The sequence below is a fragment of the Anolis sagrei genome, chromosome 5 (genome assembly GCF_037176765.1).
Source record: "Anolis sagrei isolate rAnoSag1 chromosome 5, rAnoSag1.mat, whole genome shotgun sequence".
Classification (NCBI taxonomy): Eukaryota; Metazoa; Chordata; class Lepidosauria; order Squamata; family Dactyloidae; genus Anolis; species Anolis sagrei.
Genome location: NC_090025.1, coordinates 194,643,410 through 194,664,498, shown reverse-complemented (window position 1 = coordinate 194,664,498; position 21,089 = coordinate 194,643,410). Strand labels below are relative to the sequence as shown.

Sequence of the window (21,089 nt, the reverse complement as noted above, 5' to 3'; positions counted from 1 at the left end):
AACCCCACCAACGACAGAATTGGGGCAAACTTCCCACACAGAACCCCCATGACCAACAGAAAATACTTAAGGCCATCCAGTCTAACTTCCTTCACCAGGGCAAGAAAACATAATCAAAGCCCTCCTGACAAAGAGCCATCCAGCCATAGAGATAGATAGATAGATATGATTCACACACAGAGAGAGATTTGAAAGAGGCCCCTAAAGAAGAGCAATAATATGTTGCATATTCCAGAGTAGGCACACCAGACACTCTCCACATTAAAACTGACAAAGAAACAGCAAGAAATACTGTTTACCCACAAGCATCAATACATTACATAGATTAGAAACCAACACTTTCTCATTACTTCATTTTCCAGATCAATAGACTGGGCCACAGCAATGCGTGGCAGGGGACAGCTAGTCTACTGTAAATATTATATATATAGTGCTATAAACCTATTATGTGCTATAAACCTATTATTTATTTATTTACAGTATTTATATTCCGCCCTTGTGTGTGCATGTTATGTTGTGTTGTGGTGTTGTGGTGTTGTGTGGTGGGGTGGGGTGGGGTGTGGTGCGTTGTGTTGTGTGTGATGTGGTGTGTTGTGGTGTTGTGTGGTGTGGTGGGGTGTGGTGCGTTGTATTGTGTGTGATGTGGTGTGTTGTGGTGTTGTGTGTGCTGTGGTGTGATGTGCTGTGTTGTGGTGTGGTGTGCTATGGTATGATGTGTTGTGATGTGCTATTATATATGTGTGTGTGCATGTTATGTTGTGTTGTGTGTTGTGATGCGTTGTGGTGTGCTGTGGTGTGCTGTGCTGTGATGTGTTGTGATGTGCTGTGGTGTGGTGTACTGTGGTCAGGTATGCTGTGGTATGCTGTGGTGTGCTGTACTGTGGTGTGTTGTGTTATACGTTATGTTATGTTATGTTACGTTATGTTATATGTTCACCTGTTGTGGCCCCATGGATTGCATAGGTTTTCTTAGGTAAGTTATCCTCAGAGGTGGTTTTGCCAGGTTCCTTTCTCTGAAATATAGCTTACAGCAACTGGGATTCACTGGGTTTGGAGAAGGTTCTCTGTCGGGAGTGCTTTGATTGTGTTTTCCTACTTGGCCAAATGGAGTTGGACTGGATGGCCTTTGGAGAGCCCTTCTAACCCTAGGATTCTGTGATCTTAGAGTGTGTACATGGACAGACAGCTCAATATATAATAACCGCACATTCTTGTTTTCTCCTTCTTTTCCTTCAGAATCGCATGTGGCGGAAAACCCGGTCCGAGATCCCCGGCAGCCTTTGCGTCGGAGTGGATCCCAACCGGAACTGGGATGCAGGCTTTGGAGGTAGAGACAAGGGTTTTCATTTTAGGGGGATGACTTAGCAAGGCCCTTCTGTTTTGGTTTTTCGTCTGTATTTATTTATAAAGACGTTTACGTCAAAAAGCCACAATAGAAACACAGCAGTCAGTAGAATCTCTGAACTTGAGCAAAATTCCAAAAGCCACAAGACAAGAACCAGGAACCTGTTAACATCTCACTAACCATGAACTTGAAAACTAGAAGCGTCTGGGATTACCGGCCATGGAACACAGGAATTCTGCCAAGGCACAGCCACAGTCCCAAACGTTGCTTGATCTAAAGAGACACCCGGCAGGAGGCCCCTTAAACCAAAGAAGCTATTCTTTGAAACGCCCCTTGACTTTGAAGCCTGGGCCTGTCTCTCCTGTAAACGATTTGACCTTCGTAGAAACTATGAAACATTTCTGTCTCTAACTATCTGTTCTCTTCGGTCCTCATTAAAAAACCCAGGTGGAGAGATATCACGGCTAGCTTCCAAAACATTTTCCTCCAGCTGTTCAGTTTCACTTTCCTCGCCACTGACCTCAGCATCAACAACAGATTCCACACTGTCAGGGAGAGCTTACTCAGTTGGAAAAACTATCAGAGAATCCGGTTCACACAGATCAGGCTGAACCCCAACATTCCAAACGAGCTTTTCTATTCCATGTCCGAAAGAACGAAAATTTTCGGACCATTGGCCAACATGGGTGGGATTCCCTGGGCTCCCCTTCCCACACTTTTAGAGCTAGAGGGGTGAAGATCACCAAACTCGTGGTGCACATCTACCGCTTTTAGTATCCCAAGTTTTGTAATGTTTGGGTCATTCCCTGATTTTTAGTGATTTTTTTCTTTCTAGAAATAACATTTCCTTTACTAGTATGCGACAGTTCTCCATGGGCCGCGTGGGGAGCACCAGGTGGTCTGAAAATCAGGCAAATAAACGGTAACCGTTCCTACTTACTTTCGTTTTTGGGCTTTTTTTCGTACCGGAGGCAGAGGTTACCGTTTCATGCCCCTCGAATGAAACGAACAGAATGAAAACACGAATTAAACGGCAGAAACGAGTACCGTGCACATGGCTATTTATAACAATGATACAAAACACAAGAAAGGAAAAGTGAAACTGTAGTAGAAAACAATGGTAGCACAATTAACTGACTAATTAAACCCACTGAAAACCTGGCTATATATATATATTAACAGTAACCGTTCCTACTTACTTTCGTTTTTGGGCTTATTTTCGTACTGGAGGAGGAGGTTACCGTTTCGTGCCCCTCGAATGAAACAAACAGAATGAAAACACAAATTAAACGACAGAAACGAGTACCGTGCACATGACTATTTATAACAATGATACAAAACACAAGAAAGGAAAAGTGAAACTGTAGTAGAAAACAATGGTAGCACAATTAGCTGACTAATTAAACCCACTGAAAACCTGACCATATATATATATATATATATATATATATATATATATATATATGTATATATATATACACACACACACACACACACACACACACATATACTACTACTACTACTAATAAAATAATAATAATAATAAATTTTATTTATACTCCGCCACCATCTCCACAACGGGGACTCGGGGCAGCATATACACACACACACACACACACACACACACACACACAAAGAATAATAATAATAATAATAATAATAATAATAATAATAATAAATTTTATTTATACCCTGCCACCATCTCCCCAACGGGGACTCGAGGCAGCATACACACACACACACACACACAATAATAATAATAATAATAATAATAATAATAATAATAAAAAATTTTATTTATAGCCCGCCACCATCTCCCCAACGGGGACTCGGGGCAGCATACACACACACACACACACACACACACACACACAAATAATAATAATAATAATAATAATTATACCCTGCCACCATCTCCCCAACGGGGACTCGGGGCAGCATACACACACACACACACACACACACAGACACAAATAATAATAATAATAATAATAATTATACCCTGCCACCATCTCCCCAACGGGGACTCGGGGCAGCATACACACACACACACACACACACACACACACACACACACAAATAATAATAATAATAATAATAATAATAAATAAAATTTATTTATACCCCGCCACCATCTCCCGAACGGGGACCCGGGGCAGCATACACACACACACACACATATACACATACACACAAATAATAATAATAATAATAATAATAATAATAATAATAATAATAAATTAATTTTATTTATACCCCGCCACCATCTCCCCAACGGGGACTCAGGGCAGCATACATACACACACACACACACACACACACACACACAAATAATAATAATAATAATTATACCCTGCCACCATCTCCCCAACGGGGACTCGGGGCAGCACACACACACACACACACACACACACACACAATAATAATAATAATAATAATAATAATAATAATAATAAATAAAATTTATTTATACCCCGCCACCATCTCCCGAACGGGGACCCGGGGCAGCATACACACACACACACACATATACACATACACACAAATAATAATAATAATAATAATAATAATAATAATAATAATAATAAATTAATTTTATTTATACCCCGCCACCATCTCCCCAACGGGGACTCAGGGCAGCATACATACACACACACACACACACACACACACACACAAATAATAATAATAATAATTATACCCTGCCACCATCTCCCCAACGGGGACTCGGGGCAGCATACACACACACACACACACACACACACAATAATAATAATAATAATAATAATAATAATAAATAAAATTTATTTATACCCCGCCACCATCTCCCGAACGGGGACCCGGGGCAGCATACACACACACACACACACACACACACACACATATACACATACACACAAATAATAATAATAATAATAATAATAATAATAATAAATTAATTTTATTTATACCCCGCCACCATCTCCCCAACGGGGACTCGGGGTAGCATACATACACACACACACATATATACATATGTGTGTGTGTATGTGTGTGTGTGTGCATATATATATATATATATATATATATATATATATATATAAGGAATGGACAATCCATGGTTCTAAATGGTTCTAAAGTATTTACAAAACTAGGGGGCACTGATGCTTTGCTTCTAAAGTGTTGCTAAAGTTTCAGAATACTAACAAAACTTCCAACATTTTGTTATAAATGGCAGTTCCTAATTGGTTCTGTCACAAAAACAGCCAATAATGAAATAATAATGAAATTTTGAACTGATGCTCAAATCGCATTTTACCCAATGTCATAGTGAATTGGCTGCAAATCAGAGCTCAATGCCATGTCTCTGAGTGACTTGAAGACATGTCTATTGCTGCCAAACTTCAGACTAAAACCCAAAGTGGATCCATCACTTGGCCAGCCTGAAACCAACCAGTTCATTGTTAACTTGGACTAAACTTTGGATTGAAGTTCAGAGTGGATTTGCTGCTCCTGTTGAAAAACATAGGATGCATCTACAGTATACGTGCACTCATAATTTGCAAATGTGGTTGTTTGGCTTCTCCTATCTTCTCGCTTCCTAGGTCCTGGAGCCAGCAGCAACCCTTGCTCTGATTCGTACCACGGTCCGAGTGCTGACTCCGAAGTGGAGGTCAGGTCTGTGGTGGACTTCATCAAGAGTCACGGGAACGTCAAGGGCTTCATCAGCATCCACAGCTATTCCCAGCTCCTGATGTTCCCCTACGGATACACCTGCGACAACATCCAGGATCACGCAGAACTGGTAAGAGTGCAATTTGGATATCAGAACCATAAAGTGAGAAGGGGCCTCCAAAGGTCATCCAGTCCAGCCCCATTGTTTCCAGGGTGGAAGACGCAATAAGGTTGAAGTTAGGCTATCGGAACTATGAAGTTAGAAGAGGCCTCCAAAGGTCATCCAGTCCAGCCCCATTGTTACCAGTCTGGAAGATACAATAAGGGTGAAGTTAGGATATGAGAACCACAAAGTGAGAAGGGGTCTCCAAAGGTCATCCAGTCCAGCCCTATTGTTACCAGTCTGGAAGACACAATAAGGGTGAAGTTAGGCTATCGGAACTACGAAGTTAGAAGAGGCCTCCAAAGGTCATCCAGTCCAGCCCCATTGTTACCAGTCTGGAAGATACAATAAGGGTGAAGTTAGGATATGAGAACCACAAAGTGAGAAGGGGTCTCCAAAGGTCATCCAGTCCAGCCCCATTGTTACCAGGCTGGAAGACACAATAAGGATGAAGTTAGGATATGAGAACCACAAAGTGAGAAGGAGGTTTCCAAAGGTCATCCAGTCCAGCCCCATTGTTACCAGGCTTGAGGACACAATAAGGGCGAAGTTAGGATATGAGAACCACAAAGTGAGAAGGGGTCTCCAAAGGTCATCCAGTCCAGCCCCATTGTTACCAGGCTGGAAGACACAATAAGGGTGAAGTTAGGATATGAGAACCACAAAGTGAGAAGGGGGTTTCCAAAGGTCATCCAGTCCAGCCCCATTGTTACCAGGCTGGAAGACACAATAAGGGTGAAGTTAGGATATGAGAACCACAAAGTGAGAAGGGGTCTCCAAAGGTCATCCAGTCCAGCCCTTTGTTACCAGTCTGGAAGACACAATAAGGGTGAAGTTAGGCTATCGGAACTACGAAGTTAGAAGAGGCCTCCAAAGGTCATCCAGTCCAGCCCCATTGTTTCCAGGCTGGAAGACACAATAAAGGTGAAGTTAGGATATGAGAACCACAAAGTGAGAAGGGGCCTCCAAAGGTCATCCAGTCCAGCCCCATTGTTTCCAGGCTGGAAGACACAATAAGGGTGAAGTTAGGCTATCGGAACTACGAAGTTAGAAGAGGCCTCCAAAGGTCATCCAGTCCAGCCCCATTGTTACCAGTCTGGAAGACACAATAAGGGTGAAGTTAGAATATGAGAACCACAAAGTGAGAAGGGGGTCTCCAAAGGTCATCCAGTCCAGCGCTATTGTTTCCAGGGTGGAAAACAAAATCCAAGCACTCCCAGCAGATGGACATCCAAGCCTCTGCTTAAAAACCTCCTGAAATATTGATTCCCCATTCACTACCCAAAATATAAGGCTCCTCCCCTAAATGTAATATTTATTTATTTATGTATTTATTTATTTACTTTGCTTGTATACCGCAGTTTCTCAGCCCGTAGGCGACTCAACGCGGTTCACAACATAGCAAAAACAGTCATAACAAAATAGCAATAAACGATTTAAAAACCATGAAATTTACTCATGCCCTAAATTTCTAGCATTTTGGTAACTCATAGCCCTAAACGGTTCTGGCCCAACTTACCTGTCCGAACGTATCTCCCCTTACAAACCACTGAGGACTTTAAGATCATCTGGGGCGGCCCTGCTCTCGGTCCCGCCTTCGTCACAAGCACGTTTGGCGGGGACGAGAGACAGGGCCTTCTCAGTGGTGGCCCCTTAGCTATGGAATGCCCTCCCTAGGGAGATCAGATCTACTCCCCCCCCCCTTGACGTTTCGCAGGCAAGTTAAAATGTGGCTATTCGAGCAAGTGTTTACAAATACAGAGTAGCTAAAATAGAAAATTGAATGACCTGGTAATGGAACTGGACAATGCTTGAGAATATTGAGACGCTGATGATGTTGCTTTTATTGCTTTTGTGATGTCTTATACTGCTTAATGTTTTTTATCTATTATGTTTTATGTATACTGATTTGTTGGAAACTACCTTGAGTCACCAATTGGCTGAGAAAGGCGGTATACAAATACAGTAAACAAATAAATAAATAAAAATCTTCAGTTGACTATTTCAAGACAGAGTTGAGGCTTCTAAGGAAAACATTATTGATGAATTCTAACTGCAAAAATGGTTTGCGTTATTATTATACTGACACAAAAACACAGTATGTCACACAGCAAAGGAGATCTCTATGCTGGGTTTCGTATCACAAAATCACAAGTCGAACACTTCCCAAGCGTCTAGGACTGTGTGATGTATTTTCGAATGATGCACACAGATCCAAGTCAGGTGGCCTTTTGCAGTTGACAAATTGTGATTTTGTCAATGTTTATTGTTTCCAAATGCTGAAAAACTAATCTTCACATGATGTGGATTGACTACAAAAAAAGCCGTTGACTCACTCCCACACAGTCGGATCATCAAGTGCCTAGACACCATCGGGATTTGTAAAAGCATTGGCACTTTATTGAAAATATGTTGAAGCACTGGAAAACTGAACAGTTTGTATTATTATTATTATTATTATTACACTATGTAATTGGAGCCCCCAGTGGCGCAGTGGGTTAAAGCACTGAGCTGCTGAGCTTGTTGATCGAAAGGTCGCAGGTTCGATTCCGGGGAGCGGCGTGAGCTTCTGCTGTCAGCCCTAGCTTCTGCCAACCTAGCATTTCGAAAACATGCAAATGTGAGTAGATCAATAGGTACTGCTCCGGCGGGAAGGTAACGGCGCTCCATGCGGTCATGCCGGCCACATGACCTTGGAGGTGTCTACGGACAACGCTGGCTCTTCGGCTTAGAAATGGAGATGAGCACCACACCCCAGAGTCAGACATGACTGGACTTAATGTCAGGGGACTACCTACCTACACTATGTAATAAGATTTTAAGTGCAAAATTGGTTTGCATTATTGTTGTTGTTGTTGACGTTGTCGTCATCATTACACTCTGTAACACAATTTTATTCCTGGGTTATAAATGTCATTTCCTGTTGAGGTTAACTTCACAATTCAGCAGCAGATCAGTTGCACAACTTCAGCGCTTTCCAGTAGCTTCTTCCTGCACAGTATTTTCAGTCAACTGCTTCCACAAACTGCAGTCACGCTGGAATCTTTTTATAGACACTTGAGCACATGCCCGGCCATTGTCAGTTTTACCATTGTCTTTTCCCCAGTCTAGATGATATTACAGACTTACCACAGCACACAGTTATATCTTGTCTTAGCAGACAGGTTCTTTTAATTACATATAGCCTTCGACGAACAACATCACAGCACAAGGAGAGAGATACACACTGTACATGACTTCCTTATATACAATTCATTTACACATAGCAATCACTGATTGGTTCCCAACATCACAGCACAAGGAGATCATCAAGTTTGCAGACGACACCAAATTGGGAGGGATAGCCAATAGTCCAGAGGACAGGAGCAGAATTCAAAACGATCTCGACAGATTAGAGAGATGGGCCAAAACTAACAAAATGAAGTTCAACAGTGACAAATGCAAGATACTCCACTTTGGCAGAAAAAATGAAATGCAAAGATACAGAATGGGGGACAATGCCTGGCTTGAGAGCAGTACGTGTGAAAAAGATCTTGGAGTCCTCGTGGACAACAAGTTAAACATGAGCCAGGAATGTGATGTGGCGGCAAAAAAAGCCAATGGGATTTTGGCCTGCATCAATAGGAGCCTAGTGTCCAGATCTAAGGAAGTAATGCTACCCCTCTATTCTGCTTTGGTTAGACCACATCTGGAATATTGTGTCCAATTCTGGGCACCACAATTCAAGAGAGATATTGACAAGCTGGAATGTGTCCAGAGGAGGGCGACTAAAAGGGTCTGGAGAACAAGCCCTATGAGGAGCGGCTTGGGGAACTGGGCATGTTTAGCCTGAAGAAGAGAAAGTTGAGAGGAGATATGATAGCCATGTATAAATATGTGAGAGGAAGCCACAGGGAGGAGGGAGCAAGCTTGTTTTCTGCTTCCTTGGAGACTAGGACGCAATGGAACAATGGCTTCAAACTACAAGAGAGGAGATTCCATCTGAACATGAGGAAGAACTTCCTGACTGTGAGAGCCGTTCAGCAGTGGAACTCTCTGCCCCGGAGTGTGGTGGAGGCTCCCTCTTTGGAAGCTTTTAAACAGAGGCTGGATGGCCATTTGTCAGGGGTGATTTGAATGCAATATTCCTGCTTCTTGGCAGAATGGGGGTGGACTGGATGGGCCATGAGGTCTCTTCCAACTCTTTGATTCTATGATTCTATGATTCTATTCTATGAAATATACACTGTATATGACTTCCTTATATACAATTCATTTACACATAGCAATCACTGATTGGTTCCCAACTCATTGACTTAACTCAAACCCAGGATTACATCATTCACAATCACCTGGACTAGGCCAGAACACATTCCTCAAATGATTCCCTATATACAGTTAATGTATGACTCAGCATTTCCAATAGAAGCCCATTAGCAGTGCATGACTCAGCTATATTACATTGCAATACATTGTAAAACCTGACATTTCCCAATTGGTGCTATCATAAAAACATGGAGGAAAAGTTTATTAAATTGCAAAAACTTGGTTTTGGTGGGACATCTTGCAGCACATTTTGCTATAGTTTCTTAATGAATATCTCCTTGACACTCAACTCATTCAACATAGTTTGTGGCACCACAAAATGAAGTTTCTGGAGTTTAACAACTACTTGCAAAGTAAGGATAGCACAATGAAACAGGAAATAACACTTTCATTCCAGGAACAGAACATTTTTCATTTTTTGTTTCTTTTCCTTCTTTTCCTCCTTCTTTCTTCCTCTCTTTTCTAGGACAACGTGGCCAGAACCGCAGCCAATGCACTGACCTCTTTGTATGGCACCCAATATAAAGTGGGGCCCATCTGCTCGGTCATCTGTAAGTACACTCGAACTAAGATGTGACATTTTCTCTCCTTGTGGAGAGAAAAATAAACATAAAAAACATAATATCAACAACAACAACCACTGCCAGAAGGGACAGAGAGTTTAATCTATGCTGATGATCGTGCCATTACTGCTCAAGCAAGGAACTTTGAGATGGTAGAACAGAAGCTCTCCGAAGCTCTAGGACCATGATGGCGAACCTATGACTCGCATGTCAGTATTGATACGTGTAGCCATTTCTACTGACACGCGCCCGCCGGATATTATTTGTTTATTTATTTTATGCCATTTAAAAAAATAAATAGGAAAGGAATTATTATTTTGCAAAGTTACCTAAATATTAAGGAGTTTCATATTTAAACTGAATGATAAATACTATTACTTTGCTATATTATTCAAATATTAAAATGCATTAAATTAAATGTCAAATTTACAAATATTTAATTATTATTAATATTTAGGTAACATTGCAAAATAATATTGGTTTATTTAATTATTAAGGAAACAAATATTATTTTGCATTGTTTCCTAAATATTAAGGAGTTACATATTTAAATTAAATTAAATGATAAATAATACTTTGCTATATTACTCAAATATTTCAGAATGCCTTAAATGAAATTGTAAATTGAATTTTAATTTGACATTTAATTTAATGCATTTTAATTTAGTGCATTTTAAATATTTTAATATATGCCTATATATATAGGCCTTAAATAAAATGGTAAATTAAATATCAAAATATTATTTTGCAATGTTACTTTATTGTTATTGCATTATTATTATTATTATTATTATTAGAAATACATTTAATAGCATATTAAATGCTAGAAATACATTTAAATTAAATTAAAAATAAATAATATTTTGTTGGGTTTTTAAAATTATATTTTTATTAAACACTCCAAAAAGGATATTATTTACATAAAGAGAGGTAGAACAACATGATAAGAGAGAAAGTGGGAATTACAATTATATATTTTTTGTTATTTAAACTAAATATTGCAAAATTATGGTTTTTTTCTTGAAGTGACACACCACCTGAATTATGCTCAGTTTTTTGGCAAATTTTGACACACCGCGCTCAAAAGGTTGTTCTAGGTGCCCTTACTGCCTATTACAGGGAAAACCAGCTGATCCCTAATCCATCTAAAACACAGACATGTGCTTTTCACCTTAAGAACAGAGAAGCATCCCGAGCTCTGAGGATTATTACCTGGGAAGGAATCCCACTGGAGCATTGCAGCGCACCCAAATACCTGGGAGTCACTCTGGACTGTGCCCTGACCTATAAGCAGCACTGCCTGAACATCAGGCAAAAAGTGGGTGCCAGAAACAATATCATACGAAAGCTGACTGGCACAACCTGGGGATCACAACCAGACACAGTGAAGACATCTGCCCTTGCGCTATGCTACTCTGCTGCTGAGTATGCATGCCCAGTGTGGAACACATCTCACCACGCGAAAACAGTGGATGTGGCTCTTAATGAGACATGCCGCATTATCACGGGGTGTCTGCGCCCTACACCACTGGAGAAATTACACTGCTTAGCCGGTATTGCACCACCTGACATCTGCCGGGAAGTAGCAGCCAATAGTAAAAGGACCAAGGCAGAGACATCTCCAGCTCATCCCTTGTTTGGGTATCAGCCAGCACGTCAACGACTTAAATCAAGAAATAGTTTTCTAAGATCTACCGAGACACACACTGGAACACCGCAGCAAGTAAGAGTCCAAAAGTGGCAGGCTCAAACCCAGAACCTCAATCCATGTCTGATATCAAATGAGAGACTCCCCCCTGGGCACACAGAGGACTGGGCGACTTGGAAGGCACTGAACAGACTGCGCTCTGGCACCACGAGATGCAGAGACAACCTCAAGAAATGGGGGCACAAAGTGGAATCCACGACATGCGAGTGCAGAGAAGAGCAAACCACTGACCACCTGCTGCAATGCAACCTGAACCCTGCCACATGCACAAGGGAGGACCTGATAATGCGGCATGTCTCATTAAGTGCTTCTTGTAGGTCAGAGTGACTCCCAGGTATTTGGGTGTGCTGCAATGCTCCAGTGGGATTCCTTCCCAGGTGATCCTCAGAGCTCGGGCTGCTTGTCTGTTCTTAAGGTGAAAGGCACATTTCTGTGTTTTGGATGGATTAGGGATCAGCTGGTTTTCACCATAATAGGCAGTAAGAGCACCTAGAGCTTCGGAGAGCTTCTGTTCAACCATCTCAGAGCTCCCTGCTTGGGCGGTGATGACACGATCATCAGCATAGATGAAGCTCTCTGTCCCTTCTGGCAGTGGCTGGTCATTTGTGTAGATGTTGAACATGGATGGAGCGAGCACGCTCCCCTGGGGCAGGCCGTTCTTCTGTTTCCACCATCTGCTTCTCTGGCCCTGGAACTCAACAAAAAAGCTCCTGTTTTGTAGCAGGTTTCCTATGAGGCGGGTGAGGTGGTCGTCCTTTGTGATATTATACATTTTCCTCAGGAGGAGGCGGTGGTTTACGGTATCATAGGCTGCTGACAGGTCTACGAAGACAGCTCCTGTGATCTGCTGCCTTTCAAAGCCATCTTCTATGTGCTGAGTCAGGTTCAGCACTTGCAATGTGCAGCTTCTGCCTTTCCTGAAGACAGCTTGCTGTGGAATCAGACATGGGTCTATTTTTCCCCATAATTGTATACAAAATAAGTCTCTCCAGGACTTTGTAGAGGTGGCACAACAGGGAGATTGGTCTATAGCTTTTTGGGTCATTACGGTCTTTGCCTGGCTTCAAGATGGTGATGACTCTTGCTTTCCTCCAGATTTTGGGGATCTGACAGGATGCAGTGCAGTTATTCATCAGCTCCAGCAGCCAGCGCCTTGCTTATGGGCCAAAGTTCTTGATTTGTTCCATCCGTAGATCATCCAGGCCAGCTGCTTTGCCATTTTTATATTTATTGAGAGCCATGTCCAATTCAGTAGGTGTAAAGGGTTCATGGAGGTTGTTGTTGTTGGTTGTTGCAAAGATTAAAGCCTCTAGATATTTTGAGTGAAGACCTGAATCTACGAGTTTACTAAACAGTGTGTAGATAAGGTCATAGAATCATAGAATCAAAGAGTTGGAAGAGACCTCCTGGGCCATCCAGTCCAACCCCATTCTGCCAAGAAGCAGGAATATTGCATTCAAATCACCCCTGACAGATGGCCATCCAGCCTCTGTTTAAAAGCTTCCAAAGAAGGAGCCTCCACCACACTCCGGGGCAGAGAGTTCCACTGCTGAACGGCTCTCACAGTCAGGAAGTTCTTCCTCATGTTCAGATGGAATCTCCTCTCTTGTAGTTTGAAGCGATTGTTCCGTGTCCTAGTCTCCATGGAAGCAGAAAACAAGCTTGATCCCTCCTCCCTGTGGCTTCCTCTCACATATTTATACATGGATATCATATCCCCTCTCAACCTTCTTTTCTTCAGGCTAAACATGCCCAGCTCCCCAAGCCGCTCCTCATAGGGCTTGTTCTCCAGACCCTTGATCATTTTAGTTGCCCTCCTCTGGACACATTCCAGCTTGTCAATATCTCTCTTGAATTGTGGTGCCCAGAATTGGACACAATATTCCAGGTGTGGTCTAACCAAAGCAGAATAGAGCATGGGTAGCATTACTTCCCTAGATCTAGACACTATGCTCCTATTGATGCAGGCCAAAATCCCATTGGCTTTTTTTGCCGCCACATCACATTGTTGGCTCATGTTTAACTTGTTGTCCACGAGGACTCCAAGATCTTTTTCACACGTACTGCTCTCGAGCCAGGCATCGTCCCCCATTCTGTATCTTTGCATTTCATTTTTTCTGCCAAAGTGGAGTATCTTGCATTTGTCCCTGTTGAACTTCATTTTGTTAGTTTTGGCCCATCTCTCTAATCTGTCAAGATCGTTTTGAATTCTGCTGCTGTCCTCTGGACTATTGGCTATCAGATGGTGGCAGTTAGATTCTGCTAATAGACAGGTTGAAGCATGTTTATTCTGTGAAAGGACTCTGCTGTATTTAAGGTAGCTTCTGGGACACTTGCTATCCAGCTTGCAGCAGTTCAGGGAGGTAGTGATTTGGAAACTATAAATCACTTCATGAACAGCATCTCCTGAAATAGGTAAGGTCACCTTCCTCCTTTCTTTTTCCGCTTAGACCAAGCCAGCGGAGGCAGCATCGACTGGTCCTACAACTACGGCATCAAATACTCCTTCGCCTTCGAGCTGCGGGACACGGGCCGCCACGGCTTCCTCTTGCCAGCAGACCAGATCATCCCGACTGCGAGAGAGACGTGGATGGGACTGAAGAGCATCTTTGAGCATGTGCGAGACCACCCGTATTGAGAAGAGGAGCGGGGATGGCATCCTGACCTTGTATTTAATTGGCAATGATCTTTTGCGGAGTCTGTAGATTATGACAATCTATATAAATAAAAAGATGTAATGTTTATTTGTGGGATTGTTGTTGTTCATTTGTTCAGTTGTCTCCGACTCTTCGTGACCTCATGGACCAGCCCACGCCAGAGCTCCCTGTCGGCCGTCACCACCCCCAGCTCCTTCAAGGTCAGTCCAGTCACTTCAAGGATGCCTTCCATTCTTTGTTTGTGGGATTAACAGAACTCAAAAACCACTGGGGGAATTGACACCAAATTTGGACAAAAGACACCTAACAACCCAATGTATGTCCTTCATTCACAAAAACACTGAAAAACACAGCAGAAGGGACTTTAAAAGTCCCCAAAAAGCTAAATGACGAAAAGTTACATGACAATACAGAAAAAAGGAAGAAAGAGGGAGGGAAGGGGAGAAAAAGAAAGAAAAGAAAAGAAAAGAAAGAGGGAGGGAAAGAAAGAAGGAAAGGGAGAAGGAAGCATTTAAGTAAAGAGAGAAGGAAGGAAAGAGGTAGAGAAGGAAGAAAGGAGAGAAGGAAAGAAAAAAGGAAAGAAGGAAGGAAAGAGAGCGAAGGAAGAGTGAAGATGTAGAGAAAGAGGGAGGGAAAGAAAAAGGGGGAAGGAAGGAAAGTTGGAAAAGGAAGGAAGGAGAGAAGGAAAGAAAAAAGGGGAAGAAGGAAGGAAAGAGGGAGCGAAGGAAGGGGGAAGATGTAGAGAAAGAGGGAGGGAAGGAAAGAAGGAAAGAGAGAAGAAAAAAGAGAGACAGCAGAAGAGAAAGAAAAAGGGGGAAGGAAGGAAAGAGACAGAGAAGGAAGGAAGAAGAGAAGGAAAGGCGGGAAGGAAGGAAGGAAAGAGAGAAGGTTGGCCACAGCAATGCGTGGCAGTTACAACTAGTCTATATAAATAAAAATGTAATGTTCATTTGTGGGATTAACAGAACTCAAAAATCTCTGGGGGAATTGACACCAAATTTGAACTCAAGACACCTACTAACCCAAGGAGTGACCATCACTCAAAAAGGTTATGATTTTGTCATTTGGGAGTTGTAGTTGCTGGGATTTATAGTTCACCTACAGTCAAAGAGCATTCTGAACTCCACCAATGATGACCAACAGAAAATACTGGTTTGGGGAAAATAGACCTAGGCATTTGGGAGTTGTAGTTGCTGGGATTTATAGTTCACCTACAATCAAAAGCATTCTGAGCCCCACCAACGATGGAATTGAACCAAACTTGGCACACAGTTCTCCCATGACCAACAGAAAATACTGGGAGGATTTGGTGGGCAGTGTCCTTTAGTTTTGGAGTTGTAGTTCACCTATATCCAGAGAGCACGGTGGACACAAACAATGATGGATCTGGACCAAACTTGGCACAAATATTTCATATGCCCAAATATGAACACAGATGGAGTTTGGGGGAAAATAGACCTTGAAATTTGGGAGTTGTATTTACTGGGATTGATAGTTCACATACAATCAAAGAGCATTCTGAACACCACCAACGATAGAATTGTGCAAAACTTTCCACACAGAACCCCATGACCAACAGAAAATATGGTGTTTTCTGATGATCTTTGGTGACTCCTCTGACACCCCCTTGTGACCCCCGCCCCCCGAGGTCCTGACCAAACTTGGCACACAGTTCTCCCATGACCAACAGAAAATACTGGAAGGGTTTGGTGAGTAGTGACCTTGAGTTTGGGAGTTGTAGTTCACCTACATCCAGAGATCAATGTGGACTCAAACAATGATGAATCTGAACCAAACTCTACACTAATACTCAATATGCCCAAATATGGACACTGGTGGAGTTTGAGGAAAATAGAATTGTGACATTTGGGAGTTGTAGTGGCTGGGATTTATAGTTCACCTACAATCACAGAGCATTCTGAACCCCACCAACGATGGAATTGGACCAACTTTGGCACACAGTTCTCCCATGACCAACAGAAAATACTAGAACGGTTTGCTGGGCATTGACCTTGAGTTTGGGAGTTGGGATTTATAGTTCACCTACAATCACAAAGCATTCTGAACCCCATCAACGATAGAATTGGGCCAAACCTCCCACACAGAACCCCCATGTGGTCCACAGCAATGGCTAATAATAATAATAATAATAATAATAATAATAATAATAATAATTCCAAGGGAACTCAAATAATAATGTTATGAATTGGGATATTTGGAGGGTTTCCTGGCACAGGATTTTCAGCCCAACTTTATTCTGCTCGATAACTGCCGTGGGAGTTTTGCATCCATGGATCGGCAAACAGAATGAATTGCCGAAGGCTTTCATGGCCAGAATCACTGGGTTGTTGTAGGGTTTTTTTGGGCTATATGGTCATGTTCTAGAGGTATTCTCTCCTGACGTTTCGCCTGCATCTAGGACAAGCATCCTCAGAGGTAGTGAGGTCTGTTGGAACTAGGAAAATGCGTTTATATATCTGTGGAATGACTAGGGTGGGACAAAGGACTCTTGTCTGCTGGAGCTAGGTGTGAAGGTTTCAACTGACCACCTTGGTTAGCATATAATGGCCTGACAGTGCCTGGAGCAATAGTTTGTTGAGAGGTCATTCCACAGATATATTCTGTTTGGGTTGTTGTAGGGTTTTTTGGGCTATATGGCCATGGTCTAGAGGCATTCTCTCCTGACGTTTCGCCTGCATCTATGGCAAGCATCCTCAGAGGTAGTGAGGTCTGTTGGAACTAGGAAAATGGGATTATATATCTGTGGAATGACCAGGATGGGACAAAGAACTCTTGTCTGCTGGAGCTAGGTGTGAATGTTTCAACTGACCACCTTGATTAGCATATAATGGCCTGACAGTGCCTGGAGCAATCTTTTGTTAAGAGGTCATTCCACAGATATATTCTGTTTGGGTTGTTGTAGGGTTTTTTGGGCTATATGGCCATGGTCTAGAGGCATTCTCTCCTGACGTTTCACCTGCATCTATGGCAAGCATCCTCAGAAATAGTGAGGTCTGTTGGAACTAGGGAAATGGGATTATATATCTGTGGAATGACTAGGGTGGGACAAAGAACTCTTGTCTGCTGGAGCTAGGTGTGAATGTTTCAACTGACCACCTTGGTTAGCATATGGCAGTGCCTGGAGCAATCTTTTGTTGAGAGGTCATTCCACAGATATATTCTGTTTGGGTTGTTGTAGGTTTTTTCAGGCTATATGGCCATGGTCTAGAGGCATTCTCTTCTGACGTTTCACCTGCATCTATGGCAAGCATCCTCAGAGGTAGTGAGGTCTGTTGGAAGTAGGAAAATGGGTTTATATATCTGTGGAATGACCTCTCAACAAAAGATTGCTCCAGGCACTGTCGGGCCATTATATGCTAATCAAGGTAGTCAGTTGAAACATTCACACCTAGCTCCAGCAGACAAGAGCCCTTTCATAGAATCATAGAATCATAGAATCATAGAGTTGGAAGAGACCTCATGGGCCATCCAGTCCAACCCCCTGCCAAGAAGCAGGAATATTGCATTCAAATCACCCCTGACAAATGGCCATCCAGCCTCTGCTTAAAAGCTTCCAAAGAAGGAGCCTCCACCACACTCCGGGGCAGAGAGTTCCACTGCTGAACGGCTCTCACAGTCAGGAAGTTCTTCCTAATGTTCAGATGGAATCTCCTCTCTTGTAGTTTGAAGCCATTGTTCCGTGTCCTAGTCTCCAAGGAAGCAGAAAACAAGCTTGCTCCCTCCTCCCTGTGGCTTCCTCTCACATATTTGTACATGGCTATCATATCTCCTCTCAGCCTTCTCTTCTTCAGGCTAAACATGCCCAATTCCCTAAGCCGCTCCTCATAGGGCTTGTTCTCCAGACCCTTGATCATTTTAGTCGCCCTCCTCTGGACACTTTCCAGCTTGTCAACATCTCTCTTGAATTGTGTTGCCCAGAATTGGACACAATATTCCAGATGTGGTCTAACCAAAGCAGAATAGAGGGGCAGCATTACTTCCTTAGATCTAGACACTATGCTCCTATTGATGCAGGCCAAAATCCCATTGGCTTTTTTTGCCGCCACATCACATTGTTGGCTCATGTTTAACTTGTTGTCCACGAGGACTCCAAGATCTTTTTCACACGTACTGCTCTCGAGCCAGGCGTCCCCCATTCTGTATCTTTGCATTTCATTTTTTCTGCCAAAGTGGAGTATCTTGCATTTGTCACTGTTGAACTTCATTTTGTTAGTTTTGGCCCATCTCTCTAATCTGTCAAGATCGTTTTGAATTCTGCTCCTGTCCTCTGGACTATTGGCTATCCCTCCCAATTTGGTGTCGTCTGCAAACTTGATGATCCTGCCTTCTAGTCCTTCATCTAAGTCATTAATAAAGATGTTGAACAGGACCGGGCCCAGGACGGAGCCCTGCGGCACTCCGCTCGTCACTTCTTTCCAAGATGAAGAGGAAGCATTAGTGAGCACTCTCTGTGTTCGTCCACTTAACCAATTACAGATCCACCTCACCGTAGTTTTGCCTAGCCCACATTGGACTAGTTTCCTTGCCAGAAGGTCATGGGGGACCTTGTCGAAGGCCTTACTGAAATCCAGGTACGCTACATTATATTCCACAGATATATAAACCCATTTTCATACTTCCAACAGACCTCACTACCTCTGAGGATGCTTGCCATAGATGCAGGCGAAACGTCAGGAGAGAATGCCTCTAGAACATGACCATATAGCCCGAAAAAACCTACAACCAAACAGAATGAAGCTGGTTTTGTATCACAATAAGGACAGCCTGTTTGTATCTTGCCTAACATCCCACGACCATAGCCTGAGGTCACCCGAGGTCTGGACATTGAAATGTCTTCCTGGCATGCCAACAATAAATAAGCTTTCTTAGTATCTTATCTCTCTGTCCTTCCAACAGCTGCTGATTTACTCACTGCAAAGAGCAAAAAATGCTCCACTTGCGGATGACACAAAACAAACAAAGCGACAACTCCACAGGTGTTTCTGGGCTCTCTTTCCCATCAACCTGAGCCTTTCCTCGTTTAGAATAATCAACTCCTAGAGACGGAAGGGGGATTCAGTCTGACCCCATTCGTCCATGTAGAAATACACAATCAAGGCCCTCCAGACAGATGCCCATCCAGTCTCTGCTTCTGCATAGCCACCAGCGTTTCGAAGAGGGAATCTGGAACATGCCAGGCATGTATTATAGCTTGAGCATCTCTTATGTGTGATTCCCAAACAGTCCAAAATGGTCCATAGCGGTGGCTGAGATGGTGTCACCTTGGCTTTCTGGAGTTTCAAGGCACACAGAGTTTGCTTAATTCACATTAAGAATATTAATATCACATAGCCTTTATGTATAAATTAATGTTGTTTTTAGGCTTGATTGTGGGCCCTCCCACAATTCCTAACAGCCGACTGAAAGGTTGCCGGGGAGCAGGGTGAGCTCCTGCTGTTAGCCCCAGCTTCTGCCAACCTAGCACTTCGAAAACATGCAAGTGTAAGTAGAAGGCTTTCATGGCCGGAATCACTGTGTTGTTGTAGGTTTTTTTCGGGCTATATGGCCATCTTCTAGAGGCATTCTCTCCTGACGTTTCGCCTGCATCTATGGCAAGCATCCTCACTACCTCTGAGGATGCTTGCCAAAGATGCAGGCAAAACGTCAGGAGAGAATGCCTCTAGAACAGTGGTTCTCAACCTCAACCCAGATGTTTTTGGCCTTCAACTCCCAGAAATCCTAACAGCTGGTAAACTGGCTGGGATTTCTGGGAGTTGTAGGCCAAACACATCTGGGGGCCCAAGGCTGAGAACCACTGTTCTAGAGGCATTCTCTCCTGATGTTTCGCCTACATCTATGGCAAGCATCCTCAGAGGTAGTGAGGTCTGTTGAAACTAGGAAAAGGGGGGTTATATATCTGTGGAATGACCAGGTTGGGACAAAGGACTCTTGTCTGCTGGAGCTAGGTGTTAATGTTTCAACTGACCACCTTGATTAATATATAATGGCCTGACAGTGCCTGGAGCAATCTTTTGTTGAGAGGTCATTCCACAGATATATTCTGTTTGGGTTGTTGTAGGTTTTTTTGGGCTATATGGCCATGTTCTAGAGGCATTCTCACCTGACGTTTCGCCTGCATCTATGGCAAGCATCCTCATTGGTAGTGAGGTCTGTTGGAACTAGGAAAATTGGAGATATGACAGCCATGTATAAATATGTGAGAGGAAGCCACAGGGAGGAGGGAGCAAGCTTGTTCTCTGCTTCCTTGGAGACTAGGACGCGGAACAATGGCTTCAAACTACAAGAGAGGAGATTCCATCTGAACATTAGGAAGAACTTCCTGACTGTGAGAGCCGTTCAGCAGTGGAACTCTCTGCCCCGGAGTGTGGTGGAGGCTCCTTCTTTGGAAGCTTTTAAGCAGAGGCTGGATGGGCATCTGTCAGGGGTGATTTGAATGCAATATTCCTGCTTCTTGGCAGGGGGTTGGACTGGATGGCCCATGAGGTCTCTTCCAACTCTTTGATTCTATGATTCTATGATTATACAGTATATCTGTGGAATGACCTCTCAACAAAAGATTGCTCCAGGCACTGTCAGGCCATTATATGCTAATGAAGGTGGTCAGTTGAAACATTCACACCTAGCACCATCAGACAAGAGTCCTTTGTCCCACCCTGGTCATTCCACAGATATA

At 43.0% G+C, this 21,089-nt stretch overlaps 1 protein-coding gene across 1 annotated transcript in view; it reads left to right on the top strand.

The window, feature by feature from the left end:
- Nucleotides 1–14,476, top strand: part of LOC132775644 (carboxypeptidase A2-like) — a 29,014-nt gene extending 14,538 nt beyond the window's left edge. The window contains exons 8-11 of the mRNA XM_067469363.1: nucleotides 1,237–1,327; nucleotides 4,930–5,129; nucleotides 9,934–10,018; nucleotides 14,189–14,476. Of these exons, the coding sequence (XP_067325464.1) occupies nucleotides 1,237–1,327; nucleotides 4,930–5,129; nucleotides 9,934–10,018; nucleotides 14,189–14,376 (564 nt within the window). The 3' untranslated portion in view covers nucleotides 14,377–14,476. The remainder of the gene's footprint in view (nucleotides 1–1,236; nucleotides 1,328–4,929; nucleotides 5,130–9,933; nucleotides 10,019–14,188) is intronic.
- The last annotated feature ends 6,613 nt before the right edge of the window (nucleotides 14,477–21,089 follow it).